Consider the following 18,533-nt stretch of genomic DNA (forward strand, 5'->3'; position numbering starts at 1 on the left):
CTTTGGTTCTTCGACCATCAGTTGTTCTCTGCACACGGACACGGACACAACATGTCCTAGTTCTCTCAGTGGCTCTTCAGAGGAGCAGAACCCGTCTTATTAAACGACTTTGACTGGTCCAACATAAACAGCTGCCAATCACTGTATTTACACGCTGCCAAAACATTTATGCTGGAAAACGTTTCTGTATTCGCACTTGTTAAAGCTACTGTGACACACTTTGACTCAGTGTAACGCAGACTGGTTGTTATAGGAAAACCACTTGTTTGCCTCTGTAGAATTTGCATGTGGAAAAAGTGACTTTGGATCCTTTTTTCACTTCACCACAGGATTATTCTGTTTTTCACAGGTTTCAGCGTTTCGGCAACCATGGATATGTCAAGAAAAGAAGACGGTAGTGCTGTTGTGTGTTTGTTTTTCGTCCAGTACCTGTTCTATTTTACTATTTGTTGACCACAAACAAAAGCATGTCATGGCAGTGTCACGTGGCAAGGGGTCATATTCATTTGGAAGTCTTTTCAGGGCAAAGTGTTCGTGAGTCGTTCCCCACATCATCTGCTGGTCACTGGATGCTGCATTGAGGACGCACGGACGCACAGACAGACAATAGTGGGCTGTGAACCGGATAAGCGAGATGGGTGGGCACACGCTCCTGCTCCCCTCCTCTCTCTCTCTCTCTCTCTCTCTCTCCCCCCCCCCCCTCTCTCGCTCCCTCTCTGTGTTCTGTATAAGAACAGTCCGGTGATGGAGACTCCATCACATCGCAGTTCACTTTTACGCAGCGGAGATGAGCGCCAGGATAACGAGATCCAACCCGGCCATGAAACTGATAGTGGTGAGTTACTCTTCCATGTCTCGCTGTGCCGATGTGGTCCGCTGGGGACAACCTCTCACTGAACCGCTTTTCAATGTTCATCTGGCCACTTCTCCCGCACGGATTGGAGACCACTGGTTGTTGCCATTGCGCTTCACGCGTCGTTTCCACGTGCGCCTTCGGTGCCTTTTGGGGTTTCGTGCGCATTGCATTTACACGGGAGAAGGGTGCGGGGTAAAGAGTTGGCTCGGCACGTCCCCTGTGTGAGCTTCAGCGTGAGGCTGTACAGGTGACGACGTCTCGTTCATCTCGGGGGCCAACGATCCAGTCTGCTCCTCCTGAGATTTGAGCTTCTGCTGGCAGCTGACATCACGATCTGTCCTGTGCACTCGTATGTCTGGACATGGATTAAGTTCAGTTTTCCATACCTGCTTTACTTGTGTCAGATGTGGCTCAGAGTGAAATCCTCCAGTATGTCAGGCTACAGTATTTGCATGATGCTTTCATATGGCACAAGGGGTTCCTCTCACATCAGGGCACCTTTTTTTTTGTTGTTTTTGCTGTGAAATGCCAGCTGGTCCTGGAGGGAATACAATCTTAAACCTCTAGTTTTTAAGATTCTTGTTTGCATTAGGTTTTTTCTGGGCTGACATGACAATATGAGTTGTAGGATATGTGGACAAAAAATGACAGGGACACCGGGAAAATGTAATGCAGTTCCATATAGCGGCCCTGCAACACAAGCTTGTGCAGGCGACGCTTGAGGAATCTGAGGAAGTTTCTGAGACGTGATTCAACTCTTAACTGATGAGGATGGCATTTGTGTAGCTGTTGCATGGGATTATATATAAAAGTGTCAGGAGTTAGTGCCCAGTTTCTGGTACAAATTGCAGCAAGTCTCAAACGTATTGCGCATTAAAGGGATATTCAGTCTTTGGAAATGAATTGTTTGCTTATAGTCAGGTTGTTTGCCCTCGGTGATGAATGGGGCTCCTGACCTGCGCGCCTTTTTCTTCACTCGCTGCAAAAATGAACCAGGAAAACGAGAGCTATGATTAAAACCAATGAATGATCGTTTTACTCGGGGTCTTATTTCATTGCGTTTACTATCGCGTGATTGACATGGATGAAACTTTACACTCTCAAAACAGAGTCATGTGGTGTGTGGCCGGCAGATGGTGTTTACTGTAGGTCTGTGTTTACACTCATTTGCTCCACAATGCTTCTCCAGGGTTTTTGTTTTTTATATATATATATATGCCCCTGGGCTGAGAGCAGTTATTTCCTTTGGCATGTTGCTTTGCATGTTGTGGCCTTTGCAGGTTTTGCATATGTTCATGCGTAGCTGTGTGTCAGAGCAGAAACACATTATACATGCTACAAAACACTGGAGCCACTATCTGAGCTGCATGTGTGTTTGTTTGTGTGTGTGTGAGAAGGAGGAAGATCCAATTTGGCACACGGTAAGTTTGTAATCTGGGCGTAAGATGTGTTGCCAGGCAGTCAAATATAAAATGTGTAAATATGAAGTATTTATATTTCGCTTTTCTACTCTTATCGACCATTCAAAATCATTTTACAGTACAAGTTACATCCACCCGTTCAGACACACTGTGTTTTGTCATATGAAACACTGCCGGCAGCCAATTTTTCAGGGGTCGAACCATTGACCCTCAGGACCCTCTTTACCTCCTGGGCCACAGCCGTCCACGTGCGTCCGTGTTTGTGCACATGTTCTTCCCTCCAAACGGAATATTTCCTCTCTGTTCTCCAATAGGCACATGTTTTGTCGCTCCAACTTGTTCTCTCACGCAGCGTTCCTGCGTTCAACCTTCGTCAGACATCCATTTTGCCTGCCAGACAAACGTTTATGTAGCCAACTAATGAGTCAGTTATCTGACCACTCAGTCAGGTTCATCTGTCACCATCTAGCCAGTAAAGTCAACCTGCACCCCGTCTGGATCCCTCATACTTCACTGCCTGGTTACTACTTGTCAAACTCCCTCCGTCCGTCTCTAAGTAATTCTGCACACTGTAATTCTGTGTCCAGTGGACAATACACCTGTTCCCCAGCATGTTCCTGACACGTGGTTGTTTTCTGTCTGCTGAAAGGGAAAACTTTTTAGTTTGAGTCCTTGCCCGGGATCATGTAAGTTGGACCAGACTTCTAAATTACTATTATTGTTGAGGTTCTGAGGAGCTTAGGGTTTGTACTTCTATTTGCTTTAGCATAGCCAAACAATCCATCCATGTTTCCTACTGTATAATCTAGCCCATAATCAGTACTGTAACCCCCCCCCCACACCACGCACGCACACGCACACTCACACGCAACACACACGCACACACTCACACACACACATTATGCACTATCTATTATCTGGGCTGTCTTTGTCTGTACGCCTCCCCTCCTTTACCCTCTGTTGTAGCCGTTGACATCAGTCGCTTACTTCCCTAATCCTATCACCAGCTTCACACACCTAGAGGCGAAGCTACGCGCAGCGGTCATTAGACCAGCAAACCCAACATGACGAGCTGTGGAGAAAGGGTGAGGAAGTGAGTGTGACGGGGGGGGGGGGATTGGGGGTTGGGGACGTACAGAGGGTGTGTAAAGGTACTGGATCCAACTGCGCACCCAACTTCCTCTTTTCCATCAACAGTTTAGTGCTGATAGCAGAAGTGTGTGTGTGTGTGTGTGTGTGTGTGTGTGTGTGTGTGTGTGTGTGTGTGTGTCTGGCACGGTTGTGATGACCTCATTGATCCAGTGTGTGTATGTGTGTGAGGGATTAAGAGAATAAAAAGGGCAGCAAGAGAGTACGCAAAAGAGTTGCGGCTGTCATGGTCACACACAGCCGCGCGTCTTTGTTCTATCGTGCTCATATTAAAAACAGAAGGACACACGTGATGCAAATGTCTCTGGTGAAAGTTCATCTGACAGTGGTGTTACTGTACGTTACAACATGAAGAGGGTTCGATTGACTTTTGACATTTTGACGGACAGAAAATGGGATTCACAAATCATCCTGTTCAAATATGTAAAGCATTATGATAAGTGCAGCTTCTCGCTTTTCTTTTCATATTCACGTGTTTGACATATCCGTGCAGCTTATCATGTGGCGGTAGTAGTCCTCAAATCCTTTACTTACGTAAAAAGTACCAATGCCACTCAGAAAATACTCCATGACAAGTAAAGGTCCAGCACCTAATGTTTTGAATTTTCAAAAGTAAAAGGGACTTGTTACTTTCCCAACCTGGGGGTTTGCCCCCCTGCAGCAGCATATAGGGTGTGTAGTGAATTAATGATGTAGCGGAGATGAAAATAAAAGATCTGATACACAAAATTATATTCATCTTTTGAAATGTGCCTTTTGTTAAACACTGGAAACCTTTTTCATATCTCTAGACTTCCAACAGTTATTTCAGTAAAAGCGTATTAGAAGTTTAAAGGGGAAATGTTTCTGTGGTGGAACCGTTAACAACTCCTAGACACATTAAATGTGATCAAAAGCCCAAAAGTGTTACGAGCCCAACCTCTGCTTCAATGTTAAGATGTGCTTTGTATTTAATACGCTCATCACGTCTTCTTTTTTAAAATATTAATTTGAAAAGTAAGTTTTAAAAATAGCTGTTGAATAAATGTAGTGCTGTAATGTAATGTACTAGAGTAGAGTAAAAAAAACACTTCCATCTGAAGTAGTACAGGTATAAATTAGCATAAAATATACTTAAGTACAGCACTTGAGTTACATTTCTTTTCTTTTTGATTATTCATTGATTAATCATTCGGTTTATTAAATGTCAGGACATAGAAACACACACACAAGCTCAAGTGGACTTAATCAAATTGTTTATTTGTATCGATCAACAGCCCAAAACCCAAAGGTTTTTTGTTTAATATCTTTTAAAAGAGAGAGAAGCAAATATCATGACTTGATTTTTGAAATGATCCATTATTGGATGAAACACTTTTGGTTTGAGATAATGGAGTGGGTGTGTGGAATGAACATTGGTTTCCATCATTGAAATAGTCAATGTTGAATTTCATCAAAGTTTATCACGAACAGTGTGATCATGGTAGACATCTTATAATACAGCAAGGCACCATGTCCCACAGTTTCTCTCTGTCGCTGTATGAGTGAATAAAAAGATCATATTCCCTATTCACATGAACCACACACACACACGCACACAAACACACACACACACGCACACACACACACACACACACACACACACACACACACACGCACAAACACATGCACACACACACACAGACACACACACACACACGCACGCACGCGCGTCCACACGCGTCCAAGAGTTGGAATCCCCCCTCAGACCACCTGCGTTCTACAGTTAACTGAAGCCATGTGCCTGGTGGATAAGCTGGTGTGGTTTGGTCCCCTTGTGCCATGGCTCTTCTCCTCATGGCATGAATTTAAAGCTGACCTCGGGTGAGCCAAACTCTGATTATCCTCTTTCTTTGAATTTCCACATCCACTGTAACTCTGAGCATTAGTCCTATCTGCTGGAAGTGAGTTAAATACTGTGGCCATTGTCTGCTGGAGACATTTTTTCCCTCCAAATATCCTCTTCCAACACAATGGAGGACATGTTGACTAATTTCATAATGTAATTGTGATTTACTGAATTACATTCAGTTATTTTATGCTCTTCTTTGGCCCTTTCCCTTTATTACACCTGTATCATATTTACTTATTTACTTTTCGTAACACACAAAAAACCCAAAGCAAAATGTACTTGGCAAAGATAAAACGTTGATATGATTCATTATCAAGCTGCTTGGCCTGTGCTTTTTTTGCGCAATATGTCGTGTATCATCATTGCAAGGCTTCAAGTGTGAAGACTTCCAATGTATGTTTATTCGTTCATTCGACAGATGCTACTCTCTTCATGGGCTCAACTGGAAAGAATGTGTGATCCATTTTAAGGCTATGTCAGGTGTCTGAACTCTTGCACTCACATGCAGTTGAGCCCCTGAAATACGAAGTTATCGTTACACATTACAACAGATACTTTCGACAACTGACAGGACATTGAAAAACAAAAAATCCTTAACTCTTAGAAACCCTGTCCAACCAAAAGCACTGGCATTATTTTAGGAATTATTGCAATTAAAACCATGTGTACCTTGTCAAAGTATTCTAGACCCACACTGAGGGAAGCCGCCGTTAAAAGGAAAGACCGGTGCAACACCTCGCTGCCCGTAAACATATGACGCCATCTCTCACTGTGTCTCGCGTGCGTTGCCTGTTGTGGCAAGTGTGCTTCATCTCCCCGATCCGGCTCGGCCTTTGTGTGGCACCGCACACTCGCAGCCTGGGTCACCGACACGTGTGCTGTTGTCTGTTAATAAGCACGTGTTCTTTGTTGAAGAGGACTGGTAAAATGTGTCGCTGCGTAAACCCAAGCTTGTCTCTCAGCTCGGGCTCAAATGGGACTGACTGGCATCGATCACAAGAGCAGACTGTGACGGATGAAAAAATGATTTAACGAGTGTAGATATATATATTTAAATTTATTTCGACCATTAAAGCCGAGCAGCTCCACGTCGTGCTCTGTTCAGTTAACATCATTTGCATAGCGGCTGCTGTGCCTTGCTCAAGAGCATCTTCACCAGTAGATGCACAGGCAAGGTAAGACTGTGTCATTACTGTACCTTTCATCCGTCCCTTCCTCTCCACTGGCTCCGCTTCATGTAGGATATGCCTCTCACCGAGCCTCGCTCTGATGATGCCAACGGTGTAATTACGGCTGTCAGTGGCCCCTATCTGCTGTGTAATTTGGGCCTCCAGCGGTCGTCCACGATGTCGTCAGATGGCATCCTCTGAGGCGACAAGGAGGGTGAAAAGTTCAATATCTCTTTCAGCCGCTGATAGACGGACTCTCTCACACACCACCGCAGGACATCTTCCCAATAAGTTAATTCATAAGAAGTTGACAGTGTTTTCCTTCTGTAGCAGAAATTGAAACTTCTGTGCTGGCTGGTTTTGTAAAGTTGGGCTGTGCCTGAGGTTTCACAAGAAATGAAAAAATAATTAAAAAAATGGAACATTTGTACATGTGTTGTATAATCTTAAAGTTCCAAATCTAGCTCGACTTGAATTTGCCTTCATTAGCCGGCGTGGATCAGACATTATTCAAGTAAAAGCCACTCGTTTGCCTGGATTGGAGATGTATTATGTCTCACTGGACGGCGGGTGTTTGTTGAACATCTTCCTTGGAGCTCGGACTTGAACTCAGAAGCTAATTGATGCCAGACAATACAATGGTGCTGGGTGTGAGCTCACATGCTTCAGCAGTGGTGACCTATTTCTTTTAGCAGTACGCTAAGATAAAAGTGAATAATAAGCTGTAAATGTTGTGCACTGCACTGGCCATATAATGTTAAGATGTTTGAGGGTGTTGTTAAACCATGAACCATAGTGTGTTTTTAAATGTTTCCCCACATCTGATCGGAAAGAAAAGAACAATTTTAAAAGTCTGACAAACATCTCGCTCCGAGATGTTTGTCAGACTTTTAAAATTGTTTTAAATTCTCTGCGTGACTGTGGCTCAAGAAGTAGTCGGTCGTCGACTGACCGGGAGGTCGGCGGTTTGACCCCAGCTTTCCCTAGTCCGCATTTCGATGTGACACTCGACCCTAAATTGCCTCTTTCTGCTCTCTCGGCAGCATAATGAGTATGAATGCGTGAAGTTTAATTGCTTTGCTTTATATATTGCAGCTGCAGTAATACGAAACTTCACTGTCCTCAGTCTCCACGATCCAGTTAACTCATCCGAACTCCAACGAAAGAAAGCTTCAAGTCAAAGCAACAAGTGTAACCGAACCCAGACATTCAACAAAAAAAACCATATGACCCTGTGTCAGTCCATCAGCGCTGCACTCCATCCTCCAGATGTTTCCGAATTGATTGGATGTGGTCTCAGGGCTTAATAGTGTGTACATACACTTCTTAATTTGAAGAGCAGGACTATGATTATGGCTTTGATTCCCGCCGGGGCCACCAATGCTACAAACAAACACGTGCAGTCGAGGGCACTGCCACGGCAAGTCGCTGTGGATGAAAGCCACCGAATGTTGTGCTCAGAGGTCGAGAGGTTTTGCCGGGAAAACCGCTGCGCTCGCGAGGCTGTTTGAAGCTTGGGTTTCTGTTATGGTGTGTGAAACCCATTCGTCTATTTTTACTGTCTTTTTTTAATGACCCCTGTTACCAAAAAGGAAACAGAAATAGAACAATTCAAAGTCGACCTACACAACATGTTCTTTTTTTTGTGCTTCACATAATTTAAGGCTGATGACGCCTTGAACATTAATAATGTTGAAATAAAGTTACAAACATGAAAAGCAGATAGGATGAATATGGCAGAGAGGAAAGAAACACACACACACACACACACACAAAAAAAAGCACACATAAAATTATGATGAGATGATTTCTACTGGTAAATAAAAGATGCACAAGCTCCCGCACACATTTCCGTGCACACACACACTGAAAACATTATTTTCCCCTTATTTCACTAGCTCGTACACATTCTGTAGTACAGAAGTGTTTTGCGGTTGCAGGTTGTGTGCTTGCAGGGAAATGGGATGAGCACAAAGACACACCAGCAGGAAGGAGATCAATTGAGTGCGGCGGGTAAACTGCCGAACAGTGTGGGTGAGTGTTTTGTATTCTGGTGGTGAATGGGGAAAGCCCAGTAACCTCCAACAGCCAAGAGCGGAGACCGCCAGGCACACAGACCGGCACTGAGGAAGACGGCAGTTGGCCATAAACATTGACACACACAAACACACACACATACACACACATACATTCCTGCATATGTGCATTCCTGCACGGACATGGATGAATGTTTTGTAGTTGTTTGTTGTATGAATTCATTTAAATTTGGAAGATGCACACACAGAAATGGTGGAAAGTAACACACACACACACACACACACACACACACACACACACACAACGCATGGACAGCCATTGGCATCGTGGCCAATGGGAAAGTCCACACAGCCAGTGGCTGAGGACGGTCACGGTGGAAGGAGCCTGTTGTGTCACATCTGGTCTGCATGTGGCCTCCGCCAGCTGCGTGGCTTCACGTCAAAACACGCTCGCCAACTGATACCTTAAATTTGAGACTTTGGCCAAAACGCACCAGTTGCTGCCGAGGCGATGATACATGGGCTTGTTTTTGAGGAAATGGCTACACATGTCCGTCTCAGAGGCGCGCCAGCAGCCACCCACTGTACAGCGTGTGTCCATATGGACGGGATGCTTTTTAGGGGGAAAGAGATATATGGGTGTGGTGTGTGTTTTTGCTCCAGGGCGTTATTAAAGTGCAGTAGATCACTATTGAAATCGCGTCAGCTACAAAACAGCCTACAGTATTTCACAGAGCTGCTGACATGCGTAGGAGAGCGCTGGTGGGGTCAGAGAACACGGGGCCGCACAATTTGTGTCTATGATACTGTGAGACAGCATTTTAATTGAGCTGGCACCGCTGAAACATCTGGATTCCTTTGTGCAAGATCTTTCTATTTAACCCTAATCAGGTCTAATATGCGGGATAAAAAACATGCTCGCAGCATTTAGCAAAGAAATGATTGTGATTTGAGCTGATGCAAACAGATGATATACAGTCATTATTGTTTAAGAGGTTTGGTCCTGTGCAGTCACCTGCGTCAATAAAACTTCAGACTTTACTGAACTGCGCAGGAAGTCGCTTGAGCACTGCGCGTCCACCAGGAGCATCAACGTCGCAGCTCTGAACTTTCTTTCAACTCTTACTTAGAGGAAGCTTCGGGTTGGCGAGTTGTCCGAAAAATACATAAAAATATCTGAACCTGTAGCCAAAGCGGGGCTGTGCACGAGAGGGGGGTTTTCATTAAGAGATTTTGCCACTGCTGTTGACTCAGTGCTCCGTTTCCCTCTCTCCCTTGCAGCTCTTCACAGCGTCTCTCTCCTGGGCCTTCCAGCAGCCGGCCGTACCGCCGAAGTACCAGCACCGTGACCCCGTGACGTCTGAGCTCCTCCTGTGCGACCAGTGTCCGCCGGGCACGGCCGTGACACAACACTGCACCGCCGACACGCCCACAGAGTGCCAGCCCTGTCCCGAGAGGCATTTTGCTGAGAACTGGCACTGGGGGGACACGTGTCAATACTGTACCTCGGTATGTACCAGGCCAACACTTGTATGGTTTTCTTCTGAATTGACTCATAAACTGCACTGGGTTTTTTTTATTTGGGCACTTTGTGCCCTAACTACTGTGTTTTTATGAGAAAAACCAGTATTTGTATGTCCCTAGTGTTTTCAAACAAACATGAACTTGGTGCAAATCATCTTCAGAAGCTCAACATCCTTTTAATGTTTCTATCTTGTCCTTGCTTTATCTTTTCATGCTGATTTGATGATGCTGTTCTTTTTCCTTGTTTACATTTTGTTTTAGTGCATCTGTCATTTTTTGAAACCAGTGTTTCCACTTCAATTGCTCTATACTGAATATTGTTATGTCTTGCTTGAGGTATAAATTGTTGTAGTATGCCTTTTATCTAATTTCTCTCATGAAGCAGCACCATAATCTTCACCATGACCCTTTTTTCCTACAAATCATTACTGTGCTCGTTTCTTGTGAAGATGTCAATTCATGTCACAGTCAGTGTGAACAGGTGCGCAGTGTGTGACAGCGCCCTTCTGTGTTGGTTGTGTTCAGGTGTGTAAGGAGAGGCAGCTCGTGAGGCAGCAGTGCAACAGCACCCACGACCAAATGTGCGAGTGTGCTCCAGGTTTCCATCTAGTGGTGGAGTTCTGCATCACACACAGTACCTGTTCGCCTGGCTTCGGAGTGACGGCTATGGGTAAGACTCACACAAACATCAGGATGAGGTTACTTGTTCTATCAGATGTGATTTAAAAGTCAGTCCTGTCAGTATATGTGTTAAGATTTAAGAGAAAACAATGAATAACAGTTAGTATCTGCACTACACCAGAGAAAATTAGGGATTTATTCACCTCCTGGCTGGGAGGAAGCACTGGTTTGCCTCAGTTCCATTAGTGTTTGTGACCTGTGTGTTCATTTTCATTCAGTTTTCTGTTAAAAACCCAACATTGTTTACTTTCTGTTAATTTTCTCATAGTCTTGACTCGTCCACAGTCTCATCATCATTTAAATTCCAAATACGCTGTACTGGCACGTCAGGAAGGAACCATCATGCTGTCAAAATAAACACACTCATCAGATATTGTTCACAATTGGACATTGAGCTGTCCCTCCCGTCTCAGATTCCACACAAAGCGAAGCAATGAGATGGCGATTTTGAGTGTGAAAAGTTAAATCACATGCATGTGTGTCTGTGTTGCACACACCTGGCCTGCTCTGCGAGCGGCAGTGTCGCTTTAGACGACAGAGCGTGACAACTACTCAGCAAGTACAGTATGCTGCAGTGGTTACTTTAACAGTTCATTCTGTTTCTCAGGTTTTGGATAAAGTGATGAACCTCGTCACTTAGTTTGCAAATGGTTGCAAGGATGATGTTATATTGCACTGTGTAACCTGAGGGGAATAGAAGAGGTGCAAGTCATGATTGAGAGTAGTGGGTAAGATCACGTAAGAGATGAACTGAATAATTTAAATAATTAAAAAGTAACGAGCAATGTGAAGAACTGTAAAAAGTCAAGTTCCTGTGACCAGGATTTTCAGCGATGGTCATCCAGTTCTTTATAGCTATATAAAGATTTTATATTATGATTTTATTATGCATCAGTTAAAAGGGAAGACCTCCTGTGTAATAATGTCTGAGCATGAGCTGTTTTGATACCAGCATTGACGTTTTCTGCAAACTGCAATATACATCACTTGTTCCTCTTCAAACATCATGATGCACGCAAGATAATTAAAGAGGAAACTTTAGAGACGCAGATCATCAACCTGTTTCGTGTCGCAATTTAATGCCATAACCTTTCTCCTACATTCATTTAGCTGTGCTTCCTCTTCATTTCACTGAAGTCAGACTTCATCAGTCAGAACAGACCATAGACATTTCATTGTGGTGATCATGCGAAGGTTTGCTTATTAAGTTCTGAGTCAGCTGCAGATCATTCTGACTTCTTTTGAGTCCTAACAGACCCAAAGTAAGACCTTTTTATATACTTTATATTCACTGAGGAGTGAGAGAAATTGGGTCGAGAATATCGCAGTAATGTTTGGTCATTTGTTCCTCAGGAATCGAAGGTTCTCTGTTGTGGTGTAGACATCAGCGCTTTCCCTCGCAACAAATTGCTGTCTAAGCTAATCATTAAGCCAGGCACGGCCGAGGATGACATTATCACGGTGGATGTGTGACCTGATATTCCAGGCAGATTCTCTCCTCGGTGCGTCACCAGCGATTGTGGGCAACATAAACACAGGCTGATGCTGAACATTCGACATTCCCGCGAACAGAATCTGATATTTCTGCTGGAACCGCAGCACAAAAGCTGGCACTGCACTTCGCATGACTTCAGCGCAGACCCGAGACCAGAATCCAGCCGCTGCTTAGATGAAACAACAGTTTCCACCGATGCTGGTTATCGTCAGACCCTATGTGGTGCTGACACCGGTCAAAGATGACATGACAGTTTCCACTACAGCGTTCGAACTACAATCAGACTTGAAAGGCTAATGAAACTCTGCAGACATGAGTCAGGGGATTTCCCTCCTTGAAGCTGTAGGACTTATTATGCAACGCCTCGAGTTGTGGTTTTTCGACTTTTTCACCACAGGATGTTAGAAATCCCATGGCTCGGTCCTTCAACAACACATGCGTTTTATGACTACGCTCCTTGATCTCCTGATGTGGCTGCTTCGTGTTTTGGTTCCGTCTCTGTCTGGATGCATGTTTTTCAGTCTTTATAGATGGTTCCACTGATTTTTTGGAAACCTGGTTTTATTGAATAGTATAGCAACTGGATGACATGGGAACACAGTGTATAAGAAAGAATTTCAGTTCATTTTTATCAATTATTATCAACTAATCTTGAGGTAATTTTTTTTTTTTTCAAATGCTCATTCGTTTGGTCATAAAGTGTTGGAAATTAGCGGGAAAATGCCGATATAAAGATTCTCTCAAGGACTGTGTCGTCATTAAATAGCTGGCTTGGTCCAATAAATCCAAAAAATCAAAAGACATTTATTTATTGTTATGTATTTTAATTTAATCTAACCAGACCCTATTGATTGAGGTTGGAAATCTATTTTGTGAGGGGGACCTGGCTTAGATGGCAGCATAAAAAGCTGCAGTCACGTCAATACAAAATCAGACCACAGATATATATTTTAAAAAAAGACTCAAACCGATAATAATACTCAAAAAATTCTAAAAGTAGAAATCTAAAATCGGATTCATCAAGTCATTATTATGTAATTGCGATCAATTGATTACAATTTCAGCTTTTGCTCATATATACGCTTTGTAATCTTTGCAGCCATTTTACGTAATTAATGTACCCTACATTAAGAAGAGCAGAGCTTGTATCACAGCTTTAAATGACATCAACAGCTTTTTATCATGATAGCAAAGTGCTAACAGGCTGATTTTGCGAAGACAGCGGAACTTCTAAGAAAAAAAAAACATATAAGAGGTGGTGTGACACATTCTCAAAACTGTACATCCTTCGTCAGCAGTTGTGCAGGAAACATTAGCACTTCGTCGTATCATATCAGCTCATAGGTTTCGTGTTTTAATGCTGAATGTTAAAATGTTTTCAAGAAAGAACGCACTGTGCCGCAATAGCGGGAAACTAGTCAAAGGTCAAATCTGATATGAGTGCGGTGCGGTGTGTTTTCCCACGCGATTTTGACTTCAACTCCTACAGAGGTCAAAATTACATAAAATGAGGATGTGAACCAACACCTTAATACGTATATTGTCATATGTGTCACAGAAACATGTTGTAACTTGGGGACACCATCCAGTGATGATGAATTAAACACAAAACGATCATGAGTTATGTCATAGTTAATTCTCATTTGGAATAGAATATTATCACATGCATCCTCGTTACAATGTGCTAATGTTATACAATTATTCCAGATACTTTTTACTCTCGTTCATTTTAGATTGACATATTTATACTTGTATTAATTCAATGAATTTACATTTTGACAAATTTGTACATATCTTATATATTGTTGCACAAAACATTAATGCTAAAGGCCTGAGAAGGGTTTCATGTTCAAAAAAATGAACATGTTGAAAGCATTGGGGGTTTTGAAGATGTTCCTGCCAGTCAAACTGAAAAAAAATCACTGTGCACTGCAGTTTGATTTGTCATAATAGCAATAGTGCTCAATTCTTGCCGTTTGATGACACGATGATAGAAACTGAGAAGTTTGTGAGCTAAGGAAGACCATCATGACTCATTCTCAGAATCACACAGTCTCTGTCTTCCTGACGGCTCGTCACATGACACTGCGGTTGAAGTTCTTGGAATCACTTCTTTCTTTTTCGATGAGCTCAATGCTGACTTTCATGTTCACACTCTGGGAAACGCTGAGAGGGACTTGGGGACAGCAAATATGACAAAAATCTGTATGATTGTGCGTTTTTTAGTTTAGAATAGGACACGATTTCTTTTAAACTGTACAAATCTACAGTCCTGTTTTCATTCATGTAATTAATGCACCATTGGGTCTCCTCCAGGTACACCAGTGAGCGACACGGTTTGTGAGCACTGCCCCGCCGGTCATTTCTCCACCGGCAGCTCGGCCACCGAGACGTGTCGGCCCCACAGAAACTGCTCCGATTTGGGCCTGAAGACACTGAGGTGGGGCACGTCCACTACGGATAGCCTCTGCGGCAGTCCGGACAAGACGGCAACACTGGACTGCGCCCAGCATCACACTTTGTGCCACACTGGTGAGAAAAATACTACACTGTGTACACTACCGACTCTAATAGTCACCGTATGGAAGGTTTTAGGACGAAAGCAGGCTGGAGATCATTTATACAGTGTACACACACACACACACACACACACACACACACACACACACACACACACACACACACACACGCACACACACACACACACACACACACACGTGATAATGATTCTGAGTAAACCTCAATTGTCAACAACTTAGAATCAGTCAGGACAGAATTATTTCAGACGCGGTAATTTTCATTCCTGAAGGCAGGGGATTTCCTCGGTCAGGTCTGTTGTCCAAATTCCATTCTTTTCCAAATGATGGCGTGCCTGTACACCAACACACGAGAGCAGAGCCAGCGTTAACGGGTTGAGCGGGGTGTTTACAGCAGTACTGTCATGATGGCCCATGACGGATCAATTACTCCGCCAACTCCGCTCACATTCTCAGACGGCAAAAACAGAGAAAACAGAGTCGGGCAGAAAAACAAGAGAACGGATGAGCTGGTGGGTCTTTGTTACTCAGACTTTGACTATGACACATGCTGACGATTAATTTTAAGGGGAGAAGCCTCAGATATGACACTGAAGAACACACACATCCGGATGTACAGACCAGACAGGCACACTCATGCACACTGTGTATCACGCCGAGCTGCGATCCCTCAGGGAGGGTGATGCTCTCCTCAAACATTCATTCACAAATTGTCTTCCTGTGGACTACACAACCACAGATAGTTTGTGGCAAATCCTGGAACAGTTTAGTTGGGTTGTTCTTTTAGGAGCAAAAATGTCAAACTGAAAGCAGTTGGGATTCCCAAAAGTTGCTACGTGTTTTTCGAATAACCACCAGGATGTCAATGTTAATTATAGACCAAACGGCACTTACAACATCCAGACCAAGCCCAATATCCTCTTCACACTAAACTCAGTGACACCACGCCGACGGCGGTTTCCTGATGCCCGTCGTGTTCTGCGAGTCAATCTGAATTTGTTTTTCACACATTGTATGACAGCCGTTCACTGTCCCAGGATAAGGAAAGAAAAAAAGACTCATAAGACCTTTGTTTGCAGAAAATGGGGAAAAACTAAAATACATATGCTTTGGTGCAACACAGGGATTCGGTAGACTTTTCAGATCTGGTGGCTTTTGTGCAGAGAAACACGGGCAGGCTCAGTTTGGTTTGGCCTGTCAGCCTCATGTCAATAGTGGTTCTGAACTGTCAGCTGGGAAGAGAGAGAGAAGAAATCCTCGTTATTGTTGTGGTCGCATCACAAGGCAACGCTCTAAACATACACACAAACACGTATAAACAGATCCAGACATGTGATGTGCTGATGGTGGGACTATGTGGCGATTCAATCTGAATCTAGTCTGAACAACTGCCGTTCCCGTGAATGAATGAAAGCTCTGAAAATTGCTTTTATTGGGATTGATCATTGGTTCAGTTGGATAATGTGCCCTCTGCTATGACGATACCATCCACTAATTGAAGGCTCGAATAAACAATAAAAGCGCATTCACCCTTTCATCCCTGTTTGCTACTCGTCCTCGTGTACTTAGGCCACAGTCAGGAGACTTTGTGGCATTTGCTCTACAGCAATCACAGTGGCCACAAGTGGCAAATGCTGGAAAAAACTTGAAGTTATTGTGAAAGTTGTTACACAGCAATATCTATGTAAAGTTTGCCACCATAAGATACTGGTCAGACCAGGCCAAACTTCTGCTGCAAGACGAGTGGACCAGGGCAACGTTTCATTGCTTATTAATTGAACTTTTTTATTCATAGGAGAAAGAATATAATTTCTTTTTCTTTAAGCTGTCAGATGTCCAGCAGCTCCATCATTTTTTTTTCATGGATTATACATTGACATATGTCATATCACCTTATTGTATGTTGTAATAATGTCGCTCTCCATTGATTCCAGATGTGACCCTGTGCGAGGAGGCAGTCTTCCAGTCGCTGGCCTCCCTGAGGCTGTCCTCGGTGCCCCTGGAGCGGCTGCTGGAGAGTCTTCCGGGGCAGAGGGTGGATCACAAGAGCCTGGAGAGGCTGAAGAAGGCCTGCTCTCCTCACCAGCAGGTCCTCCACCTGCTGCGACTGTGGAGGGAGCAGAACAAAGACCAGGACAAGCTGTATGGCATCATACAAGGTACAAACCCCAATCTGCATTTGCAGGTTTTAGCCAGCTCTTATTCAACTCCTGCCATTGTGTATTCATGCTTGCCGCCTGTCCCCTCCAGGTGTGAACCACTGTGAGAGGAAGGTCTCCCGCTGCAACGGCCTGAAGAATCTGACCCTAGATGACCTCCTGCAGGTCACCAACAGCCTACCAGGGGTGAAAGTTCAGCAGGAGGACGTTCGGGCCGTGGTCTCCACCTGCCTGCCCCGGCAGTACATCCTGCAGCTTCTTCACCTCTGGAAGACGGCAAACTACGAGCTGGATCTGGCCAAAGGTCTGTCTCACAGTCTGCGGGTGCTGCGCAGCCAGGGGGCGCCCCGCTATCTGCTGAAAGGCTTGAAGAAGATCAGCCGCATCATCGGGACCACGTCTGCGCACAAGCTGTACGAGAAGATGTTTGTCAGTATGCTTCGGGATGAGTTGTGTTTTAAGGGTCACAAGCCATTGAATGAATAAGGAAATGGGAGGTATGAGCAGGAATGTATGCAATCTAAAGCATAACAGACACTAATGCACCGTCAAATACTGACACAGACACAAAAAGACACACACACACACACATACACAGTGAACCCGGGGCATAAAGGTATGTGAAAGAGTAACATACATGGGTCCCATGATAATAATTTCAGGGTCTTTAAGATATCACCAAATGATGTCAAGCTTTGCACATAGTGCCAAGAGGTATTTTTCATTAAGGTAAGATGGGAAGGTAAACTCTTCTTCCTGTCACTGACGCCAAAATGAGGTTTGGATAATATGAGGTAACAAGTGATACTAATAAATTCACCCTGAGTATAAAGAATCTGTCATGCAGTTATGAATTGAAATAGAATTGACACAAACTAACTAAACTACTACACATCTGTGTACTCCAGGCAGACCTAATCAAAAAGTTAAATGATTCCTGGAAACGTTATGACCGGAGTCTGTGAAAAAAAGAAAATAACTATTTAAGATGTAAATAGCACACTATTTTATGAAATATGGGCTGGCAAATGTTGTGATTTTATTATTGTTGCTTTCTCGCTGTTTGAGAGGAAGGATTTGGTTTCATAATGAAATACTTTTCTACAGTTTTCCTTTGTTTGTTGGTTTGTTCTGGACTGCTAGCAAGTAAAGCTCATCTGAATTTTTTTTTTTTAATAATTGTCAGCTTTATGAATGTACAAAGGAGTGCAATTGTTTTCTATTTAAAAAAAATAATAATTTTTGTTTCTCAACATGTAAAAGCTTGTTTTTATTACTTCATCAGAAATACTGGATTCCAAATGCTGCAAGTTCATGAAGTGATATTTGTTTTATATTTTGTTCCATCACTTTTATATTATTAAATGTATGATCTTTATGTATATATGCTTGACTGGTCCTCTTTAAGCTCGTGTAAGTTGTGAACACTAAATGTCAAACGATGTGATTAAAATCAGTTTGTAAAAATGCATACAAATGTCTTCATAAATAAGTTACTGGCAGACGGACAGTATTAACAAATTCCAAATATAACATGATTACGAACTCATATCCTGTGGAAACAGGAGATGAGAGACATGTATTTGATTCCTTCCGCTATTTTCAAACAGTCAATTTGTCTTAGTCAATGTCGTAC

At 43.4% G+C, this 18,533-nt stretch overlaps 1 protein-coding gene across 2 annotated transcripts; it reads left to right on the plus strand.

Annotated features, from left to right (window-relative positions):
- The first annotated feature begins 680 nt into the window (after window positions 1-680).
- LOC118309872 (tumor necrosis factor receptor superfamily member 11B-like) lies at window positions 681-18,279 on the plus strand. 2 transcript variants are annotated; one of them, XM_035632506.2, is made up of 6 exons: window positions 681-835; window positions 9,783-10,010; window positions 10,551-10,695; window positions 14,518-14,733; window positions 16,673-16,897; window positions 16,989-18,279. In XM_035632506.2, the coding sequence occupies exons 1-6, from the start codon at window positions 788-790 to the stop codon at window positions 17,381-17,383; spliced, it is 1,257 nt and encodes a 418-aa protein (XP_035488399.2). In that variant the 5' UTR covers window positions 681-787; the 3' UTR covers window positions 17,384-18,279. The 2 variants fall into 2 exon arrangements, with proteins under 2 accessions (XP_035488399.2, XP_035488485.2); XM_035632592.2 differs by lacking the exon at window positions 681-835 and adding an exon at window positions 3,327-3,362.
- Window positions 18,280-18,533: the final 254 nt, after the last annotated feature.

Source organism: Scophthalmus maximus, chromosome 1 (assembly GCF_022379125.1).
Source record: "Scophthalmus maximus strain ysfricsl-2021 chromosome 1, ASM2237912v1, whole genome shotgun sequence".
NCBI lineage: Eukaryota > Metazoa > Chordata > Actinopteri > Pleuronectiformes > Scophthalmidae > Scophthalmus > Scophthalmus maximus.

What these genes read in the sequence shown, in the direction of transcription:
- LOC118309872 (XM_035632506.2), top strand. Translation starts at nt 788, where the DNA reads ATGAGCGCCAGGATAACGAGATCCAACCCGGCCATGAAACTGATAGTG. An exon ending in CGGCCATGAAACTGATAGTG is followed by an intron (nt 836 to 9,782) that starts GTGAGTTACTCT and finishes TCTCCCTTGCAG; the next exon opens with CTCTTCACAGCGTCTCTCTC. An exon ending in TCACACTTTGTGCCACACTG is followed by an intron (nt 14,734 to 16,672) that starts GTGAGAAAAATA and finishes CATTGATTCCAG; the next exon opens with ATGTGACCCTGTGCGAGGAG.